At 44.8% G+C, this 23,623-nt stretch overlaps 1 protein-coding gene across 1 annotated transcript in view; it reads right to left on the bottom strand.

Annotated features, from left to right (window-relative positions):
- Nucleotides 1–23,623, bottom strand: part of ARIH1 (ariadne RBR E3 ubiquitin protein ligase 1) — a 63,438-nt gene that overhangs the window by 6,579 nt on the left and 33,236 nt on the right. Inside the window, exons 3-9 of the mRNA XM_074155453.1 lie at nucleotides 21,549–21,693; nucleotides 16,630–16,722; nucleotides 16,182–16,237; nucleotides 12,117–12,183; nucleotides 10,876–10,982; nucleotides 9,939–9,981; nucleotides 8,363–8,434 (exon numbers count right to left, since the gene is read on the bottom strand). Of these exons, the coding sequence (XP_074011554.1) occupies nucleotides 8,363–8,434; nucleotides 9,939–9,981; nucleotides 10,876–10,982; nucleotides 12,117–12,183; nucleotides 16,182–16,237; nucleotides 16,630–16,722; nucleotides 21,549–21,693 (583 nt within the window). The remainder of the gene's footprint in view (nucleotides 1–8,362; nucleotides 8,435–9,938; nucleotides 9,982–10,875; nucleotides 10,983–12,116; nucleotides 12,184–16,181; nucleotides 16,238–16,629; nucleotides 16,723–21,548; nucleotides 21,694–23,623) is intronic.

The following is a 23,623-nucleotide window of genomic DNA, read 5'->3' on the forward strand; positions in this document are numbered from 1 at the left end:
TTAAAATATTTCCAAAATTGGAGCAGCTAGACTGCAAAAACCACCATGGAATAATGCATTTTATCTATGCTGCTATCACAGTGGGACACTGGATGGGTCAATTCCATGACCTTCTCCAAAATCACAGCAGTAGTGATGGTCTATAAATGCCCTGGGGAAGGCATCTGGCTTTCCTCACCACCATCAAGCCTTTGGCCCACTTCAGCCCTCAGAAGTGAGAAGAGCCTGACGGAGAGCTGGTATCACGCTGTCATCAATGCCAGACACCTGCAGTCATATAACGCCGTTGAAAAAGTAGCTGAAAACATGCAGTAAGACTCTCATGCTTCAAAAAAAAAAAAAAAAAAAAAAAGCTTCTATTAGCTAAAAAGACTCTTTTATTCCTGGGGCATTTCCACATTTCCCATCGGGCCCCTTTTTTCCCCCCTTCATGTGACACCTGACTAAAAACTTTTCTACCAAAGCCCACATGGGGCTTCCCTTCCAGGCATGAGGCCTTTGACAAACCCGAGGATATGGAAGAGCAGCCCTGCGCAGGGAAAATCTTTAGGGAGCAGGGTTGGTTTTTTAAAACACCAATATCATTCCTGTACGTCAGCAGCATATGGCCACTTCCTAAGATGACATTCAGCTCGTGCAGAGCATAAAAGACTATTTCTGTAGTATCTCAATGATTACACAAAGCCGAGGTTGCAAGAATACATTACGCTGTCCCTACGAGCGAAGGACGCCACTCCCAACTCTGTTCTGCCACTTGTCCCTGTGCTGGGACACAAAGCAGCTGCACAAGAGTTGGGCAAAACAAAACCACCCCAAAATAAACCCAAGAAGTATTTTAACCAGGATGAGTTCCTCAATCTGGCTCACACAGCCACACCAGCATTTATTTTTTGCAAAAGCCAATTTTATCTACAAGGCAATAAACAAACATATCAAACCAAGTAATCCCACTTGGGTAAAACCAGCTGCAGCTTTTGGGTGAGAAGCGTGGAAAATCCCATCCCCAGTCAGGAGCAAGTCTTTACCACTTGCTAACCAGAGGAGACATCAAGAGCACCATCTCTTATTCCAGCATTCAGATCAACTTGTACCTCCATGCCAAGCGTCCCAACTATTGCTACGTTTTCATATGAGTTTGGTAATTGTATCATAAGAGACAAGAGAGTTTGCACACCGAGAAGATATCTCTGGAGGTGCTGGAGGTGGTCTGGAGACCAACATGGTCTCCAGATGTCCAATGTGGACCTTTCCGCTGCAAGGAGACTCAGAGAATAGCATCATAGAATTGTCCAGGTTGGGAGGGACCTTTCAGATCATCAAGTCCAACCATCAACCTCACACTGACAAAACCACCACTAACCCATGTCCCTCAGCACCACGTCTGCCCGGCTTTTAAATACCTCCAGGGATGCTGACTCCACCACTGCCCTGGGCAGCCCGTTCCAACACTTGATAACCCTTTTGGTGAAGAAATTTTTCCTAATATCCATCCTAAATCTCCCCTGGCGCAACTTGAAGCCGTTTCCTCTTGTCCTGTCCTCCCAAGGGAGGCTTGCAGTAAGGCAAAGGAAAAGAGATAAGGGGAAAGATGAGAGACTACACCTTCTTTTTGGACAACATAATTAAAAGTGTTCTCTGCTAGTTTTGCTTCCTGATAATTGCAAATTTACAGACCTGAGCGCTAATGAAAACCAAGGCTCATTACAGCACCTTGGCCTCACTTTGGGGTCATCTTGCCTCAAGCTGGGGGGGAGGGAGGGGCACTGAACAAGATGACACCCAGAGGTCCCTTCCAACCTAAATAATGTCATGACTCAGGTCTCCTCAGCAGTTGCACTCGAGTACTGCCATCATTTCTTCCTCCTCAAAGTCCTGCTTTGGTCCTGCTGCCTGATCCCGAAGGGGAAAGGTTAAGGATAGGGTACAAATGGGTGACACCCCACACAAGCAGAATGTTCTCTAAGCCAGGGCGTAGCCATTCCTCTGAAAGGAGCCTGTAGGTTGTTACAGGACTTGTTTGGAAAGCACTGCCCTCCTGTTCAGCCAAGAGCAGCAGCACTCCCATTCCATCAACAGGTCACAACCCCGGGCTTGGCCCGAGTAGGACAAAGCTCAGTTTCTAACCAAAAGACCAGGTTTGTTGTGTAAATAAAAAAAGATTCCTCAGATTTGGGGAACTATTCCAGTAGTTTGATGATTGTTTCTTTCTGCAGTCGCACCTCTCCTCCTGCCCTCGTGCTCTGTCAGTACCCTGCATGCTGGCTGGCCGCTCATGTCACAGATCACAGAATAGTGGGGGTTAGAAGGGACCTCTGGAGATCATCTAGAGCAGGCTGGACAGGAACACATCCGGGCAGGTTTGGAATGTCTCCAGAGAAGGAGACTCCACACCCTCTCTGGGCAGCCTCTTCCAGGGCTCCGGCACCCTCACAGTAAAAGAATTTTTTCCTCATGTTCAGGTGGAATTTCCCCTGTTCCAGTTGGTGCCCATTGCCCCTTGTCCTGTCCCTGGGCACCACTGAGAAGAGCCTGACCCCATCCCTCTTGCCACCTGCCCTTTAGCTATTTCTCAGCATCAATGAGATCCCCCCCTCAGTCTGCTATTCTCCAGCTGAACAGCCCTAGGGCTCTCAGCCTTTCCCCATCAGAGAGATGCTCCAGTCCCTCATCACCTTCGTAGCCTCCGCTGGACTCTCTCCAGCAGTTCCCTGTCCTGGGAGCCCAGAACTGGACCCACTGCTCCAGATGGAGCTTCCCCAGAGCAGAGCCGAGGGGGAGGATGACCTCCCTTGACCCGTGGCCATGCACTTTTTAATGACCCCCAGGTTTTTGTTTTGGCTCAGGTTTTTTTGGGCTGGTTGTTTCTCTGATGGGCTCAAGCACGAACGAAGCCCATAAGGGGATTTTTCCAGCCTGGCTTTCCTCCCCATCACCTGTATTTGTCCTACCAACAGAGCAGCTGTACTACAGAGTACACAAAGCAGAGGAGCTCTCCTGCAGGCCCTCCCCTCAGGCCCCAAGATGTCCCCTTGGATTGTCCATAGGGCGGATACTCAGCCAGGTGAGCTCCTTCCCAATTAGTCAGTCAATGCAGTTCTGGGAATTTCAGAGTCAAAACCGGTCTCTCCTTTGAGTGCAATATGCAAAGCAGTACCTATTTCCCTTATCCAGGCAGCCCTCCTCCCTCTTCCAACCCTATGCCACCACCTCAGGACCCAAATGTAGGTTAATCCCATCAATATCCCTGCTCCACTAGCTCATCAGCCAGAGCCCCCTTCGATAACACGCATGAAGAGCAGCAGTGCACCCCCATCACACCACAGCACGGCTCCCCGGTTACTCAAACACCAACAGGTGGTTTTTCAAGAGAAGATGGTGGTCAAAGCTGCACGGTTTCTTCCAAACACATCTCATCCAACAAGATGCCGACGTCAGCTTGCCGGGGTGGAAGATGCAGCTGATCCAACAAACAGCCACAGCCATTGCTCCCACTTAGGAAAAACCCCACAACTGGAAGAAGAAACAGTTCCCAGGAGACCTGCCAAGCTGGAGAGGCACAATGGAGCACCTCCAGCCCACTTGTGGAGCCATCCTCATCCATTAGGAGCACTGAAAGTCTGCTCCCCTGTCTTTGAGGAGGAGACCAAGCTCTTCAATGTCTCAATACCCCACTGTGCTTAAGGCTTCCAAGCCCTGCCATGCAAATGAGAACAAAAAGAACCTAATTACAGCCCTTTTATTTCAGGGAATGCCATCCTTCTTGAGCTTTTATGCGCCTGTCAAGCAAAGCACAAGGAAGACAGATTACACAGTAAGTTTTACAGATGCACAAAGCTGTGTGAAAGTTGAATATCACTTAAAAATAAGGAAAAAGCCAGGAGACGAACATGCAAAAGAAAAGCTGAACACCAGCGGAAAGAAAAAAAAAAAAAAGCAGCAACTACTCAAGCCACCAACGCAATGAGTGGGAGAGATTTATAGATTAAGGAGGATAGGGAGGGAAGATCTTATTGAGAATTACGGCTACGCAACAACGTAATAGCCAGCAAATCAAATTACTAAAGCGGTAGATTATTCTGCACGTTATCTGTCACGCTGCGGAGCAGAAGTGACCTCATTAATATTGTCCCACTCTAAACAATTCGGTGTTGTGCGTGCACGCTGAAACAAAAGCCCAGGGAAACCTGGCAAAGGAGAACAATCCCTTTTTTTGTTGTAAAAAGGCTGCATGTACGTAAACCCCCATAAACCTCAGCTGCTGTTCTACCAACAAGAAGCTAACTAGAAACATATTTCACAGGTGAAACAGATTGGTCTTCTCCAGGACTCAGCCTCCCAGCCACGTTCACAGTGATGCCTTCACCTATAACCCATCCTAAAAAAAATAAAAATTAATTAAAATAATTAAAAAAAAAAAAAAATATCATGATGTAGCGGGCTGCCTGCATGGCCACACGTTACAACAAATGCAGGACTTCCAGAAAGTACAGAGGGAGTGCATGTTCAGACATTAAAAAGTGACCTGAAAAGGAAGAGAACTGCCATGGGTTCGTGCCATTTTATCTCACTTAGAGGAGAAAAATGGCCAATAGCTTTTTTGAAAGAAGAAAACGGGGCTGTTTCATACATCAGAGATTCAAGCCCTGTCTAGCCCGGAAGATAATGAAATGGTGACATGCCAGGAGCCAAAAGCGGTAAGGCAGGGGGGCTCTCTTAGTATCAGATGAACAACTTTCATTAACACCAATTAAACTTCCACAAACCCCAACCAAACAGTGCTTCGGGTGAAGACGGGCACCGGCACCATCTTTGTTCTTCTGCCTTTAGTATTCTAAGATGCAGAAAGATAAATATCACTGAAACTCAGGTCTGAAACAGGTTTTCCCCTCTCCTTTCGGGCAGTCTTGATACACTTCAAGAGCCCAGAATAAATGCACAAATCCAAGTTTTTTGTATTTCTTACTCCTCCGAAGGTCCACTTAATAGAAGTACCTGATCTATGTGGTTTCTTTGTTCCCAAAGCCACACGAACCAAATAACACCTGAAACCTGCCAAGTTTAATTCAAGAAACTATTTACGAACTAAGTTTGTACAACTAACCGAAAAAGAAACAAGTGTGCAAAACCTTGGACTGTTCTTTTCTGCAAGAAGACTGAGAATTAAAGGCTTGTTAAAGAACCTGTATTGGCTTAACTCAAGTTTAAATTTAGTTGAGCCGAACTCATATGTGAAAGTATCTGAGGTAAAAGGCCATCAGCTCCAGCACACTCTCTAAGTATAGAGAATTTAGTGCTGGTCTAAGTGCAAAGAAATGAATGCAAAATTAAAAAATAAATTATATAGGAAACCACAGAACTCGCTAGTCAAATCTCCTCAGTTTTCATTTGGACCATTCTATGTAATTCATCAAAAAATGCATCCCATCACTCCAGTTTGTGAGCAGAAACCAATGCAGCTGGATTTCACTTCTCTATTCTCTGATATAACAATTGCCTAATTTTCCTTTCCCATTCTGGCTCATGGCAAGCTGGAACAAATGTATCTCACACTCTCCTGTCACAAAGGATTACCCAGATTTCAAGCCCACATTCCAGGAGCACTAGTATTTTTCTCTTATAACTTCATCTCGGTGAGACAGGAAGTCTTCTGCCCTGAATGGAGACCACCTGGGACAGGACCACAGCTCAGCATCACACTTGGAGGACTCCAGAACTTGGAGGACTTTCAAAAGCTAGAACAGCGACAGAGACCACAGTAGCAATTATATTACCTGGAGATTTTTTTCCAGTGAAAAGAGGGATTTTTTGCATTTAATGGTACCTGATCCAATCCCCTTCTCGGTTCATCAAAATGAAGAAATTCAACACAGAATCTGGGTTCTGACTTGCAGTCACTGAATAAAATAGGTGTAAAGGTACATGACATCCCTCCCCAAACACGACTTTTCTGTCTGTCTTCCTGCCAGAAATTGTACGGAGACAAGAGTAAGGTGCAACTCCAGCTGGGCAATTCCTATCCCGGTGCATCGCTACAGCCTCAGGCAACAGCAGGAAAGGATTTTACTTGGTTCCTCCCTGGCCAGCAGCAGGAGCATGTCACTGTCAGACACAGAACCTTGGGTTTCTCTGTGCCTCTCTGGCCAAGGGCCAGCACAATTCAGGCAGGAGGAGGTGGTGGCCATCAGTCCCGTGGCTCTGGGCCCATGCAGTTCTCCAGAGGCTGGGAAGCTCTAATTGCAGGCGTTCCAGCAGCCAGTTACAGCGGTGTGAAATTACCACCTTCCTCATCTCTGCTGCCCACAAGAAGCAGAGATCGTTACGAGGGGTGGGTTACGGTTCCTGCCAACTTTCCCCTCAATTGAATCACGTGTCAGTTCAGAGAGAGAAGAATTGTGATATTGTCCTTCAGTTAATTTAATTGATACGGATACCGTAAGACTCCAGGACAGTTGGTTGGCTCAAATGTCTGCTGTAATTACCCTGATGTTATTTTTCTTCCTGTTGCTGCTCTACAGCCTGGGCTCCGAAGTATCTTCTTGCTGTAGGAGCATCTCGTACGGTATTAGAGGAAGTAGCTTAGACACAGATGTTCAAGGACAACAGCTCTTCTGCTGCTGCCACCAGACTACAGGAACTAACAGATGAGCTGGGCTGATGCCACAGTGCCTTGGCCATACTCATTTCCCCGCCTCACCCTCCTCTGGATGGGTGTTTCCCCCAGAAAAATCTTCTCACTCTGGTCGTTCAACACTATTTCTGACAGTCTAAGCTACGCTTTACACACCAGCACAACCAGGAGCACGGCTCCCACCTGACAAAGCCTGGATTCTGGTAGAAAATAAATAAATACGTGACCGTCTTTAATATTTCTGTCTACGTTTACATCTGCAGGGCAAGCAAGCTGCAGCAAACCTCATCATTTAGCCTGAGAGATACGCAGCTTTCGATTTCCAGTAGCCAGCGTTAGTGGTACATTATTCATGTTTGGGTACATTAACACATATGCGCACATCATTTCAGCCTTTCTAATGGGCACAGGATCCAGTAAGGGAAAGCTCAACATTTGATGGTAACAAAACCCAGCAAGGAGAGCTCAGACCCTGGTCTTTAGCAGCTGTGGCAGGATCGGGGCAGGTAGAAGACAGGTAGCCTTATGGCCATGACCAAGATCCCACTCCTGGGGGCAGCAGCAGCTCCTCCTCTGACTCCTGAGGGCTTTGTCACAGGCAAAATAGGGCTGTGGCCATTGTGACATCCCGAATATTCGATACCCGAGGCTAAAAGCTGTGTTGCACGTGCTTACGCTCAGCCCTTTCCAAGCTATTCAGCCACTCCTCCTCAGGTTTCACAGGAGCAGTACCTGAAGATCAAGCAAACTTTGAAGAAATCTGGTTCAGTTCTAGAGCCACAACACATCTTTTTTGAACACACCCACCTCCAAAAAAGCCAAATTTGCTTTATTGAGCAACGTTCAGCTTCTGAGCAGGGATCACACAATCAGCCCACAAAATAGAAAGAAGCAGCCGAGACTGCACAATTTCAGCCCAACTTTAACTGTGCATTTCAGGCCAACGGGTGTTTCTGCTTTCACCATAACACCACATTCCAGGTCAATGAAAACCACACAGCCAGGCCCAGAGAGTCTCAAACAATACCATTAACCAGTTACACAACAGAGCTAAGAAAACAAAGCAGCAGTTTCCTCATAGCCTCCCCACCTTCTTCCACCCTCCGCAGTCCCCAGACCCAGGTCTGCTCCTGAGGCCCCGACGGCATCCGGCATGGGCTGCTTTTGTTTTCTCGCCACTATGGCAACCTTTGTCTTAATTCATCCCCAAACCGAACAAACGCTGAAGTTTCAGGCAAAGTTGGGCTTGCTGGAAGGAAGGCATTTACATAATAAAATCCGAACAGCTGTTCTGCCAGTCCCTGCCTGGAATCCTGCCCAGCGGATATGAACAACTCCTCAAGAGGCCAGCCCAGGGGATTTAAAGGCAGATGTAAATTATCACAGCCACGGGGGGTGGTAACATGTTTCACACACTTGGAGCGAGGCACTGATTTGCTCGGGGAAGCCACCAGTGCCAGACAGGAGCCCAAAGACTTAAAGTTGAGCTTCCTTTGGGTCTCCAATTAACTCTTTCTTACAAGAGCAAACTCCACTTAACCCAAAGAACCTCACTGGACGTGAGGCAGTAACACCTATTTGCTCTTCAAACAGGAGCCCTTCAGTGTACTGGGGATTTTAAGGCTTGCACTTAACTAATGACATGCAACAGAAAGAATAATCCTAGTACAAAGGAATTAGGCTGTCGTTCTTTTCATCTGATAAGTCTATATATAATATAAGAAAAACCCTCACCTTTGTGTTTGCTGCAATCCAGTTAGAAGTTTCACTGTCATCATCACACTTCTTAATCCATTTCTTTAACCACTGTTAGAAAAAGGAAGAAAGGTTACATTTAGATAGAGGAACTGTAAATGTTCCCAAGACAGCTGCATACATTAAGGTAAGGAACACACAACCACGTGGGAATATGGGAGGGTGCTGGGGCTGGAAAGCAGAGCAAACAGCAACTAATTTGGTTGCTAATTGAGTTGCAGACAATTCCTGCAGCATCATCCCTCAGCACTAACACTTCAGCAACGAGTTTGCAGTTCTGAAGTTCAACCAGCACAAATTTCACATAGGAGTCTAAATTAATAAGAATATTATAACAGTGATCTGTCAAAACTGCAGTCGGACACCCTGTGATGGCCAGCTTTGCATCAAGCCAAGCTTCTCCTTACGCTTCCAACGCCCTCTCATGTCCAGACCATCCAGCTTGCACTTTTTACCTTTTTCTTTTAAAGCCATGTTCTTGGTGAGGCTTATCAAATGAACGCAAGTAACCAAAGCAAAAGACTGCTTGCAACTCTCAGATAAACTGAACACATCTGGCCTGGAAAGACCTCCTCACCAAAGGTTTAGCATCCTCAGGTGGTTTCCCTCCCCTCTTCTCAAGGTTTTTTTTTTCGCATTTGTCACTGGGAACACAGAATGCCCTGTCCCCAAGGCATGAAACCTGGCTGTCATCGAGCTCCGCACAGGCCACAGGACTCCAAGCTTCTGACAGCTTCAGGAAAAACCAGCTCAGTTCCAGAGCTGACTGCATGGCTGCAGGTCCCAGGCCCAAATTCCTTCCTTCCATACAACAAACCACAACCCTGCTGAAGCACCGAGCACCCCCAGAAACGCCTAGTACCGGGGTGCTTCTGTAAAGTGAAGCATTCACTCCTGAAGCGCCTTTACTCCTCTTCAGAGGGTCACAGCTGTCACAGCCTCCTCCAGACAGCTCCCCATCTGGCTGAGCCACTGCTCCTTCACAACCTCCAACTCCGAGGCAGCCGGTTATGATTTCACTGATTCTTCTCACGCTACGATCTGAATTTTCACTGAATTTTTTTAGAGTTGGAAGGGACCATGGAGATCATCTAGTCCAACTCCCCTGCTGAAGCAGGATTGCCTAGAGCATGTTAGAGCATGTTACTCAAGACTGCATCCAGGCAGGTCTTGAAAATCTCCAGAGAAGGGGACTCCACAACCTCCCTGGGCAGCCTGTTCCAGGGCTCTGGCACCCTCACCGTAAAGAAGTTTCTTCTCATATTTGAGTGGAACCTCCTATGTTCCAACTTGTGCCCGTTGCCCCTCGTTCGGTCACTGGCAACCACTGAAAAGAGTCTGGCTCCCTCCTCCTTCAACCCACCCTTTAGATACTTATAAGCATTGATAAGGTCTTCCCCTCAGCCTTCTCTTCTCCAGAAAGAAGAGTTCATCTTCTCCAGTTCATCTAAACAGGTGAACTTCTGTGCTCCTTGATGTGAACAGCCCCAAAGCTGTGCTTCATTTCTACCTCTTGCACATAAATTGACTTTAAACTTTTTCAAGTCATGCTCACCTTGCATTTAACAGGATCATGCCAGTTTTCACCGCAGTTAAAGCTGCAAGTGAAAGAAAGGAGAAATAAGCAAATAAGGTAGACAACTATGTTTTTATCTAGCTAGATTAACACTGTGGAAGTTTTCTTCTGGGTTGTTCTGCTGAAAGACCAAAGCCAGTCCTACGGAAACATTATACACATCAAGAAAACCCCTGAAATCATAAAATGGTTAGAGTTGGAAGGGACCTTAAAGATCGTAGAGTCCCAACCCCCTGCCCTGGGCAGGGACACCTCCCACCAGACCAGGTTGCTCCAAGCCCCCTCCAACCTGGCCTTGAACCCCTCCAGGGATGGGGCAGCCACAGCTTCTCTGGGCAACCTGGGCCAGGCTCTCACCACCCTCACAGCAAAGAAGTTCTTCCCCACATCTCATCTCCATCTCCCCTGTTTCAATTTGGAACCATTAACCCTTGTCCTATCGCTACACTCCCTCATAAAGAGTCCCTCCCCTTCTCTCCTGTAGCCCCCTTCAGGTACTGGAAGGCCGTTATAAGGTCTCCCCGGAGCCTTCTCTTCTCCAGGCTGAACAACCCCAACTCTCTCAGTCTGTCTTCATAGGAGAGGAGCAGTTTATATCTCAGTACATTTTGGTTCTCTGCATTCCAGAACCGCACCTCATCTGAAACCACTCAGCTGAAGTCCATCTCTCAGTGAAAGCTGGATCCATTTCCATGTCAAAAGGAGGTCCAGGAGACAGAGAGCAACAACTATATAGTGATGGGCTTCGCAACGAGCTGTACCTCATCCTGGCTTATCACTGGAAGCTCACCCCCTCCCCATACTTCTCCCACCATCTAAAACACACCCCGTTACAGACTTACAGAATACGCACTAACAGAGTTTCAAAGTGGTAAGTGAAAAGCAGCAGCAACTTCTTTTACTTGATTATTCTTACCAAAACTGACGTCCACATTTGCAGCGAACGGGTTTAGCATCAGGATATTGGACTTTGACAACGTGGTGGCAATCTGGGGCAGGACACCATTTTAACAGTCGATTACACTATGAAATAAAGCGGAAAAATAGAAAACGTAATAGAAAAAGGATGCGGCACAAGGACCCTACCTGCCCTTCATCCCTTTTCATCCTTTCAACCATGACCTTCAGTCACACTCCTCCTTCCTGTCTTACCCATCCTCTGCAATAAAGTGCTCTCTCTCCTCAATCTGAGCATTTACTTTCTTTCTACAGAAAGCAAGCAGGAATACAACAGTCAGCTCCTCACTGTCAAACGAACGATGAGGAGCATAAACGCTTCTGCTGACCTTCCAGCTCACCCAGAGAAAATATCTGAAGAATACAAAGTGTCTGTCAAGTTGTTTGTAACTACCCATCTCTGTCCCACCGCTGCAACAGCCCTTCTGAAACCACTCACAAACCACGCACACCCCCTGCTTTCTAACACCCCCTGAACACCATCTCATCGCCTGTTCCTGCTGTGCGTGGGTCTGCACTGCTGGACTTCCACTCTGCAACAGGTCCTCGGTTCCGGTGTTGCATTAAAAAACAAAACCACCAAAAAAACCCACTGCATATATCACTTCAAACAAGGAGTGAAAGAGTGATCCCAGTAACAACTTACATACTGGGCTCTCCAGTGAGTCTGGACATGTACAACTGGGAAACCGGGACAGTGGAAAATCTTCCAAAGCACCTTTCTCTTATTTTGATTTTTTAAGGTTTCAAAGCTACTGGTATTTTGCTAAAAGCAATTTTGCAGCTTTACTTCACATGGCGAACGGTTTAGGCATGTTCTTGTTTACAATAATGTTTCCTGGTTTTCAATCTGAAGTATCTGGGGTAACATTCAAGAACTATAAATATTAAGGGCTCCATCAGAACCTGTATATTGAACAGCTCTGGCATTCCCTTTATCTACAGCTGCTTGCTGTATCTATAGGGCTTCTGTCCTGCAGATTATTTTTTTTTTTTTAGTATTTTCCTACATCTACAACTGTAACTAAACGGGATAGAAAATAGCCCCTGCAAAGCCTGTAACTTGTCGTCACACTTGATTAGAGACTACACAAAAAAAAAATCCTGCTCTACAGTTATAAACAAGCCTCACTTCGGTTGGGTACATGTGCGAGACAAAACCAACCTAGAAACCATTAAAAATTTAAAATAAAAACTCACCTCTACAAAACTATTGGTTATTAAATGCTGGTACTTTAATTTAACCTTGGAATCTGTGATCAAACGCCTGCAGAAAGGGAAGAAACACAGAAAAATTACTGCAGTAGTAAACTAATTTTTTTCCATACGTAGCCAGTATGTTAAGGCAGACAAATGGGTTTGATTCCTCCTTCTACACTTGCAGGTACTTTTTTGTCCTTACCTGTTCTCTCTCTATTTGTTAGATCATTTATTATTAAGAAAACTACAAATACTGTATTTAACTTCTCGTATTAGCTTCAGCATCATATGGAAAGCTCACACAGTTCAAAAGAATTGAACCTCTTGGTGAGGGGACTTTTACTTCCCTGAAGAACCCAAGAAACAGAGTAAACAATTTCATTAGTTCATTTACACTAAACGTGCATTTTGTGGCAAATGCCTTTAAAAAGCTCCAGAACAACTGTTGTGTGGTTAATAACTTGGGTAAACCTAATGTTATCCGGGTTTCCGTGGAATGCTACAGCTTCAAAGTTCATGTGCTTTTAGTCTATTTATCATAAAAACAAAGCTGATTTAAATTCAACAGCATAGAGCGTGTACACAACATCGACTTTAAATTACATCAGTCAGCTCAGAAGCAGGAGAGCAGAAGAAAACTAAGCAGAGGAATCCTTTAAAAGCACAGTGATCACTTTTCTTCTGGTCACACCAACCCAGCTGGCATTTGCAGACTGTCCAGCCTAGATACGTTCAAAATAACTTAATTACGTATATGCATCTTTCAGTTATGATTGAAATGTCTTCTGCATATATATAAATATAAAGCTGGACTAATAATGCAATTTGCGGTATTTCTGTTTTAAATTATGCTGTGGAATACAGCTTTATACGGGCCATATCACGGATAAATACTGAAATTAATAGATTATCCATTTCGGGGATGTACTCCTGCACGTTGTCACGCCAATAGTCATTTAAGAACGGCGCGTGTGAGGATGCAATGTTGCATAAAGCCCAGTCCTTGGCAGCCTGGGGAGCTCCTCACCAAACGACGCGCTGGTTCTTACATAAACACAGCACGTGGCACCCAAATTCCCAGCGCTAAAATAAAACTAATCAGCTGACAAAGCATCTTATCAGGCCGGTGGCCACAGCAAGCCTGCAATTTTGGAGTGAAACTTATTGAAGAATGAAAAAAAACCCCAATTTGAACTTATAATATGAATTACAAATCTCAGTTTCTTACTCCACACCCAAGCTTCTATGCATAATAAATGCCGCTTTAAAAATTTATTGTGTTATATGTATGTATCAGGTACTGGAAGTTAAATGCAAAGTAATTCCACAGCTAACCGGAGCGCAAGGAATACGCAATCCACTGGTTTTCGTTTACCAAACTGCCTGCCATCACCTCACATCAGCAACCTCACCTGCTCTAGCTTTGACAGCGCTTCACAGCACCACTCAGGGCAAGACCTTCAAGAAATTTGCTCTGGATTATTATTATTATTGCCTTTTGACAAACAATAAATGCAACTGGAGAAATTAAGAGATGAGAACCATTCCCAGTGCCCACAAACCATCCTTTGGGGTACATTCCTCCACGAGCCAAACTATAAAAGAAGCAACCGCATGGAAGCGGCCAGGTTAGGAAAGCAAATTGCTTACAAAGACAACCTAACCCTTGATCTCCTCTGGCAGCTCAGTTCAGAACTACACAATCTCAAAGATTCATCCAAAGACGGCAGCAATCCTTTATCAGACCGTAGGTTCTACCCTTCTGTTCCATTTTGGTAACACAAACTCCTCAAAGACACCAATAAGTGGAATTAGCAAAATGCACATCACGTGAGATGTCAAACACCCTCCCAAAGGAATTACTTCAAGACCTTACTACGTTCCCATCTGATGCAGAAGCGTTGGGATTTGCAATTATGCAAAGGAAGATTAAAAATGAGGCAACGCTCCACACACAACTCCCATAGGGGAACCCCAAATGCATCCATTCCCACCCAGTGGGTTGATTCTCAGAAGTTACTGCCACCCACGAACAGCGGCCGTTAGACACACCGGTAATAAAGTCAGCCTGCTTTGCTTATTAATGAAATCAACATCTTTGCATGTAGGTTAAAGCAATTACCAGCAGCATTAGCCAGGGTGAACAAGAGATAGACAGAGATTACCTTCAGCCACCTGGAAGGTCTTCAAAGAGCTGAAAGGGACCCTCTCTTCAACCTTTCCTATTTCCAACCTTCCAAACTCAACAGTAACAAGGAAAACGGACAATAAGATAGCTGAATCCCAGAAAGTCATCCAAATTGCTGAGTTTGGACTCGTATGGACATAAGTCAACTTGGAGATGTCCTGCCTTGTCGAGGGCAAGTACTGAGAAGGGAGCAATTGAATTATCTCTGATTTTCTGATGGAAAACTAATGTCTCTACACTTTAATCTTAGGTTCCTATAAGTTAGAAACCTATACCTGGAGACTTTGTAAAGAGGAAGACTTAAAAAGAGAATAATTAAGGTGATGGGAGTGGGCGCAGATTCCAGTTGGGATTACTCATGCCATGTCATTGCTGCAGTCGTCTACCTTTGCTTTTAAAGGAAAGCATTAGGCTTTTGCAAAAAAATGTACCTGCTTCCCTCGGACATTCCAGGTGCCCCCCGTAAGATCAGGGAAAGGTGGGTTTTTACCTCCGCAAGACATTTGTGATTTTACTTAGACAAAGAGAACTTGTTTGCTTTTCCACCTAGATGCCATTTTACTGTCATAGGCCCCAGGTCTCTCTGCCATTTCCAGGCTGGGGGAAACACAGCACATGGTGTGTGTTGAAGACTGCACAGATTGACCCCAGTGTGATGGTTTTCTGTGCTGTAAAAGCCCCAAAGTGAAACATAAGGACAGTCAGACCTACTACTAACATCAAGCAATAGCAACAGAAGCCATAGCAACAAAAGCCGGCACTGCTCTCTTCTTCCATCCTTTCCTTCCCTCTGCTTCCACCATGGCCTCCGACTATTCCAGCTACTCCACTTCACACGTGCTATTTGAACAACTTATTGGAACTGTTGCAATCAAGAAAACACTCAAGAAATTTCCTGCTGAGAGTGTGCGACACCACAAGTTGAGTTCAGACTCCAGTAAACAAAAATCTCAGTCAAGTCACTCAAGACACCGTGTGAACTTCAGCTCACTTTCCACCCGCTGAACTCTAGAAGCCACCTCTCAACAGGGCACGAGAACATTTTGGCTACTTCTACTTCTCCCCAGCCTACACTCCGTGACTAATTAATGCAGAGGGCTATGGGAAATTACCAGTCTGAAAGAAACTGATAGAAAAACCAGTAAATTAATATCAATGAGTGAGTCAGACTTCAGGAAGGAAGGAATAAGGTAACAGAATAAGCTTCTGTTTAGACGCTTTTTAGCATGAAGAATTAAAATGAACTTAATCAAGGTTCAGAATTATGAAGGATGTTACTCATGCAATAACATCATCCAATATAAAAGAGGAGGAAGCTCCTGGAATTCACTGCTCCACCATGTAATGAGCCGTCATCCTACAGCTGGAGAACTTAATAAGCAGTGACACAGGCTGACACACCAGCTTAATCAAATCTTGTGTTTGAGGGTCAACTGCTTTCTATCAGAGGGCATAAAACACACCCTACAGAGGACTTCTACCTTCTGACTCACGTATTAACTACAGCTATAGGACTTGGTGGACCAGTGGGTTGACCTAGAGAGGAAGTCCTAAATTCCTCATAAATCGAAGGAAACTAAATGCACCAGAGGGTTTGGAGAGACTGCCTGGTATTTATTCTGCTGTCACGGCCAATTCGGCCAAATTGGTCAAGTTTTTCCTCCAAGTACTGTGCCATGGGTTTTTCAGACCTAAACAAGAAGTTAAGAGACATATCAATATCAAAATAAACGGTTCAAAACCAACCCCTCTGCTGCCTTAAAGCCTTTATGCAGGTTTGTTTTTTTTTTTTTATAAGCCAGTACATTTGAATAGCACATGAGTGACAAAATGGAAAAAGAGAGGAAAGCCAAGAGGTAGCAACTCATCGTACTTACATAACTGTATTGTCATCAACTAAGATATCACAGCCATGAGCAGGGCATGAAATGGTCTGAAAAAAAAACCACAAAAAGTTCATAAAAGGAACAGGGCTTATCCTATTTTTGCATTACAAAGAACTGCAAGGCAACAGACTTCACTACAATCCACAGCAAAGACAGTACACAAGGTCTATCATCATGTCCCAGATGTGCCTCTGTGCAGAGAGCGATTCCTCCCACCCAGAGCAAGGACGGAGTAACTCCACATGGTTCCCTTCAGCTTCACCCGTGACAGGCTGCAGCCCCCAAAGCTTTGGGGCTCGGGCTGTGGGGTTTTTTGTTGTTCTTTGGGTTTTTTTTAAAACTTTAATGGGGAAGAATTCTCCTCCGTCTTTCCCCCACCTCTCCCAACACGCAGAATTTCCAGAGGTTAAGTTGTGAGGGAGGTGACTTGACATTTTACCTGTCCCATGCCTTCCTCCATTATTTTGGTAGTTAAATATTCACTCCAGCACTGCATACAGAACTTGTGTCCACACTCTAGGCCAGTAAAGTACTGCAACGACAAAGAACACAAGATATTGGATTATTTTAGCATGTGGATTCACTCGATCGTTTCACCTTTCTCAGTGCTGCGGAGTTTCTCTCACCCCCTGCACCAAACTTGAGATGCTACTATTTATTTTGCATTATCACAGCTACAGAACCTTGCCAATACAGCTTTAGTCACGCTTTGAAAGCCAGACTTTAATCCCCAGCAGTGAGGAAAGGTGTGGCCGACATTTCCATCCTGCCTGTCCGTTTAAACCCACCCTTCTTTTCAGAGTATACACAGAGCACAGTGTGGCTCTCCCCGGTTTTATTCTTGTAAACGAGGAAAACAAAGGCAACGCCACCAAACAGGTCACAGCTATAAGATGATATGGAGTCTTCTTCCCTCCTATTTTTCCACTTGGCTTGCTATCCGTATTGCGCATGCAGAAAGTTTGCCAACTTGCTTGGTAAAGTTCCCTCTGAAACCCGGACGTTCATCAGATGAAGACGCTAAGGATCCTAATTGGCAGGTGTAAATTACTCCTTACAATTCAGTAATGAGTAGCTGCCGCAGACAGCAACGAGGACAGCTTCATCTGCCTCTGCATCACCTACACCAGGTATTTCAAGATACCATCTGGGACTGAATGGTTACACAAGGGGTGGAGTAGCAAACACTGCTGAGGAAAGACTGAAATTAAGTTACTTTTCTCAGGTCATCCTGAAGTTATTTTATTCCCAGAGCCAGGAGCAAGGACAAACTGGATTTAAAACCCTTCACTCGTACCACTATGCAGGTTACTGTTTGATGGCTTGGCTTTTCAAACCATCTCATTTTCTCAGCCAGGAAGATAAAACAAGAGCTCCACCCTGAGATACCATCAACTCGCATGAAACTCCGTAAGAAACCTGGTTCTCCTCTGTGGAACAGCCCCAAACAGCAGCAGGATGCCGTTAATTAAGAAAAGGAGAAGAGCCCATTTTAAGAAAAAAAAGTTCTACCAAAATTAGAGACTCAAAAGGCTCCCACGTTGCCCATTCTGTTCATCCGACACTGGTGTATTAGCTTCCAGTTCCTGAGCCCGGTAACAAGGTGCCTGATGCTCCACAGATGGTGCTGTGGCCATTGACACTCCCTTAGAAATGAACGTTGTGATGGAAAAGCCCCAACATCTATAACTTTTAGGAAGCCAATGGCACACAGCCTGAAGGCGGCACTGATTTTTCCTAGAATTATGGCTTCTCCACACGTTCCCCATGTCCATGCTTATTTCCCATCACATCCCTTAATGAACCTTAATACTCCTGCCGCAAGCACACACAGGGAGCACTACAGAACACAGATAAGCACGCATCTTCATTTAGGACTCCTTTCAGTTACTTCAGGCAGTGGAAAGATTTGCTAAATGCCCAGATAAAAGGCAGCCACCCCGCTTCCTCCCAGGCTGCAAAGAATTCAGAGCATCTTTCAACTCATTTCTTTACTTTGAGGGAGTTCCCAATTATTTTTGGCTAAGCTGACAGCAGATGTCAAGGAGCGAGCAAAAAGGGCAACATAAGAACCACCAAGTGTAAAAGGTAACCAAGTTCCGAGACAGCAGGTTATCAGAGGGAACAGCTCTACTTTCACCCTATCCATGCTCATCACCTACTTTTCCAGCGAGGCCAAGTGCCAGCAGCAACGTCCCGCCATTCGATACCTGTCCTGGCTCTCCTGGTAGCATCAAACTCATCAAAGAAGGGATCAGCTGCCCCAAGGCGTGTGTCCCTAAGGACACCCAGATGACAGCACTGACAGACTGTCATCTGGGTGTCCTTAGAACAAACACACCGTTTGGACAAGGGCATGGTGTTCCCCAAACACCCTCATCCCAGCAATCCTGCTCTCAAACGGGACCCGAAGGGCGAGAGGCAAGAGAGGAGGTAGGAAAAGCCATGACCCTCTCGGTTCCCATCTTCACCAAGAAGGGTTTCACCTGAAATAATGACTGGGACTTGACACTGGTTCATAGAGACCAAAATATTTCCTTTAAGTTTTCAAACCATGAGGGTGCCAGGCTGCCTTGAGAGCATCAATGTCTCATTTTGCAGGTTCTTCCCAAAACCTCAAGTCACACTTCTTTGGAGATGACCGAAGAGCTATAAAGACTTCCTATTTCCCTTACACATGCTTTAAAAGGCAGACAAATACCACCTGCAATGACCCCACCAGAGGGTGACTATTTAAGACTCTTGCATTTCAGTAGTAGTTGTACAACGCAAATTCTCTAAACAGGTGCTGCTCCAAACTCCCAGCTTTCTGGAGGCTGAAACGGGCACTCAGAAAAAAATACAGCTTTTTCTGGGGGGGGGAAAAAAAACAAAACAAAAACCTGACCATTGCAAGAGGATTTAACAGTTGAGATTTTAGGTTAGGTACTGAATGGAATTTATCCTAGAATTTATAATTCACATTGACCACAGCGGCTTAAAAAACAGATTTCAAAACAGATGGCTTATGGTCACCTTAAGAGACAGAGGCACTACAGCCTTTTGAAGAAGGAATCATAAATATGATTATAAATGATAAATATGCTCCAACTTTTACGTAAGGCAAAAAACCAGAGAGGTTCCCCTCTGTTGCCTCTTGAGTGAAATCAACACTAACAATGGAGAGACACCTCTGCTCACTTCCAACATCCAGCGAAGACATTTCTCTTCTAATAACTGGGCCACTACTATTTTTAACGTGCTATTCAAACCACAAACCCAAGAAGTATTAGTGTGCTTTGTGCTGTTTTTTCCAGCAGACAGAGTGTTGCTTCCTGGGCAGCACCTGTACCCCCCAGCCAGAGGAAAGGGCTCCCAGTTGTGAGTGCTGGGCGTATTGTTCCCACCCAGCATGGCAACTACCTTAAAAAGGGGAGAGTAATATAGTAAGAACACAAAATCTAAATTTGAAGCTTCCAAGAGGACCTTTTCTGGAGATGGGCATTAAGATGCTAAAGATTTCTCCTGTTTTCATTAAAAATGTTGCATAGGCCCAAAATCAAAATTATTTCCTTACTACCTAAAGTGGAAAGTCTGCAGTGATTAAATAATCGGATTTTAGCACAAGGCAGAGGGTCAACTGCGTTCCTCAAGCTTGTTTTTCCTCTTTCAAAGTGCTCCTTAATACAAAGCAAGCACTGATTCTCCTTTGCAGATATTCTCTAATAAGGCAGGCCGCGCACACAAGGCTTAAAAGGAGATGCACAAAGTCTTGTGGTTCCTGGCTCAAGAGCAACAGTGATCTTAACGCAGAGAATCTCAGCTGCCTGAACCCAGGCTTTGTTCCACTCTGCCCTGCTCCAGAGCAAGGACAAGGCTCTCACTCGGCCCACAGCAGCAAGGGCATGTTATCCAAGGCTACTCATCAACCCCAAAGCTCAAGAATTATTTCCATTCTTGCTGAAAAGCAAGCTCATAAAAGCACCCCCAGAGCAGGCGTGGAAGCCTTACGGAAGGGCTGCTCTGCTCAGGCAGGTCAAGGCAGATGTTCCGGTGTTTTGGAGGGTCAGGAAAGCTCCACCAGGAACAGTAAGTTTCAGTAAAAGGAAAAATTCCTCATGCCTGTCAGCACCCTGCCTTTTGGCAAAGCCACAGATGGACTCTCATGTTTGAGCTTTTCCACTAATCTCCTTTTCTTCCATGATCTCCCATCATTATCTCCTGCCCCTGGAAAGTCACAACAAGTTGTTCGCCTGGAAAAGCAGAAGCCTGGACCTCCAACTAGTGTATCGGAAAGTTTAGTATTTGTGAATAGCTACAAAACAAAACAAAAAAAAAGCACCATCACCAATCTTACCATGAACCAGAAGACTCATTTAGAGCCCCAGCAAACACTTCTACCCTCATCTTCTCCGATTAAGAAGTTATTGCACAAACATGATAAAGACTCAAAGGTATCCACATGGGCTGTCTTCTCTGAACTTCATTTTACTCCTAGTTCTATTTAGTTTTATTCTAGCCTTTCTAGATTGTCTGATTTGCATCATAGAATCATAGAATTGTCTGGGTTGGAAGGGATCTTTAAGATCATCGAGTCCAACCATCAACCTAACTCTGATAAAACCCATCACTAAACCATGTCTCTAAGCACTATGTCAACCTGTCTTCTAAATACCTCCAGGGATGGTGCCTCAACCCCTTCCCTGGGCAGCCCATTCCAAGGCTTAATAACCCTTTCCATGTCAAAATTTTTCCTACTATCCAATCTGAACCTCCCCTGATCATTATTTACTACTTGTATAAGCTGCTTCCTGTCTTTCTATTTAAGTAAACCCCTTTGCCCATCATACTTTCCACACATTTCCTCTTTCGCATACCATTTATTTGCATGTCTCAATTGGTATCCCACCTTTGTAAAATAAAAAACCACTTGATCTACTGTTTGATATTTTCTGGAGAACTTTACCATGCTGTGGCCCAGACCCCAGCATCCTCAAAGGGTTTTGCAGAAAGGTTAATGATTACATTTGAAATACAATCCCATTTTGGGTTAAATAATACTGTTTAAGGTGGGTTTTTTTTAAACAAAAGTTAGCCAAACCACACAGTAAGAATTAAAGAAACACTACAGACTTCTGTGGTCCCCCACCGCGGATCAGCTGCAGCACATAAGGTTTATTGCATTAAGAAACAACCTTGAATGCAGTTTTTTCACACGTCTAGGACATGAGAAGATTCAATGAAACAAGGGAAATCTCAGTTTCATTTCAAAGGCCGTTGGAGACATCCTTACAGACTTCTGCCCAAAATGTTCAGTTTCAGGTAGCCAAGTTGGGGCATTTACTGGTCAGGCACTGCCCTTGGCTGTCCAGTACTCACCGAGTTTGAGTAGTTCAGGTAGCAGATCTGACAAGGCATATCCTGGGCCGATGACCTTGTGTTCATCTGGCGCGTTCGAGACTTTTTACTTGGATTAATTACGTGACACTCTGCGAAGAGCTTCTCCAAGTTGCCATCGAAGTACCTGCATCAGACACACAAGAGAATGAAAATTTAACTGCCTTCCCTGGAAGTAATTTTTCAAATTCTGTTTGGGAGTTAAACGTACAAAGTTGGGTTTAATACTTCCAAAAGCTCACACACCCACTACTCAGAACAAACTCTTCACTAACAAGACACAACCCAGCCCTGACCGCAGAGGTGAATATTGGGCAGTTATGTCATTTCAGAGATTTGGGCTTGAATTGAACACTCCTGAAAATTCAGGTACCTTCAATTCTTCAGCTGCATTCCAAGTAATTCATGATTCTCCCCAGTGATTTCTTTGCATTAAAGCTCCAGGGCAGGAAACTGAAGCAAGAACGTCCTACTTCAAAGGCCAGACATCAGGACACCTTCCTAAAGCACAGGTTCCATGCCCCCAAGTACAATTCCCTTTTCTGCTGAAGCCTTCCATTTTTCCCTAATATTCTAATCACTAAAGCATTAAAAAGGAGGCAGGAAGCTGCAATCAAGTCATGCACAGTGATTGAGCAGATCAGGACTTCCATCTCCAGTTTGACCAGTCTTCAATTTCACACTGAACACCTTGCCCATGTCCCAACAGAGCTACTGCAGAGCCCATCTCTTGGGCCAAAAATCCTGGTTATTCGAGTATCTTTTGCCTCCGGTCAACCTGAGGTCTTCTAACAACCTCTTAAGAAAATACAATACGCTTCTGATGGAAGGGAGGATGCAAAATTGGTTGAGGGGAGATAAATGACCACTTTATTTCCTATTCCCTTAAGGAAAAAAATACCATTTTGGTTTATAGTCTTATAGAAAGCTCAACTTGGTAAGGAGGACAAGATTTGAAAGAACCAGGAGTAGGCAGGACAGCCTCCTCCCAATACCAAGACACCACATATCTTTCTCCAGCCTGCATCAGCTGCAAAGAACTAACCAAATCTGATAATTAACTGGCTAACCCCCATGTACATCCCCCATTCAATGCCAGGAAACCAGCCATCCCCACCACCAGCAGCAAGTTCAATTCAAACAAGGTAGCACCTACTTTTTCCTAGGGGAAAAAGAAAAACAAAACATGTTTGACCATCATGCAGTCACATTTAAGATCAGCAAATTTACTCGCAGCAGACAATAGTCCCTGTAGCTAAACACAGGCAAGGCTGAAGTTAAAGAGTCTTTACAAGGCACATACTTAAACTCATCACAAACCAGACCAAAAAAAAAAAAAAATAGAGAAGAATCAAGACTTTACTGAAGTGTCTCAAAAAGTCCCAGATCCGCAGTAGCTGACAGCATGACCTAGTGACAAGACTTGACATCGAGTTAAAAAGGGTTAATTTCATACGGTTCCCATCTTTCTCGATGCAGTTCACATACTTTAGATCTTAATTTTCAAGACACTGAGTTTTGAAGGCCGTGGTACGTTCTGGCACCGCAGCACACACGAGGCTTTGCTGCTGTTTGCTCTGGGATTTAACTCAACCAACTTATTTTATTTGCCTTCAGGATTACTTATATCTAGAAAATTTTAGTGCAGTCCCGTTATAGGCAGTATTAAAGACTCATGAATAAATATTAACTCCACAAAAGGTTCCCAGCCTTCAAATTGTTCTTACACACAGCACGATGGGTGTAGGACACCCTCCTCTGTTTGAAAGGCGCAGACAAGCAGTTGGGTGTGATGTTTGCAAAGAAAATAGTTTTGAAGACAAATGCCATGATGCAACTCAAACGCTGGCATTTCGTGGTCAGCTAAATGCCTATGGAAATACCCGAGATATTTGTAATGGTGGGCTGGTTTTAAGGGTGCATATCCACATCAGGAACTTGACTTCACCACTTGGCACCAGACAGTTCTCTTTTTACCAAATTCCTGCAAAAGCTACTCCAAGTGATTACACCTCCTGCCCTACGCCAAGAAACATGGACAGAAAGTCACCAGCAAC

Source organism: Numenius arquata, chromosome 11, assembly GCF_964106895.1.
Source record: "Numenius arquata chromosome 11, bNumArq3.hap1.1, whole genome shotgun sequence".
Taxonomy (NCBI): Eukaryota; Metazoa; Chordata; class Aves; order Charadriiformes; family Scolopacidae; genus Numenius; species Numenius arquata.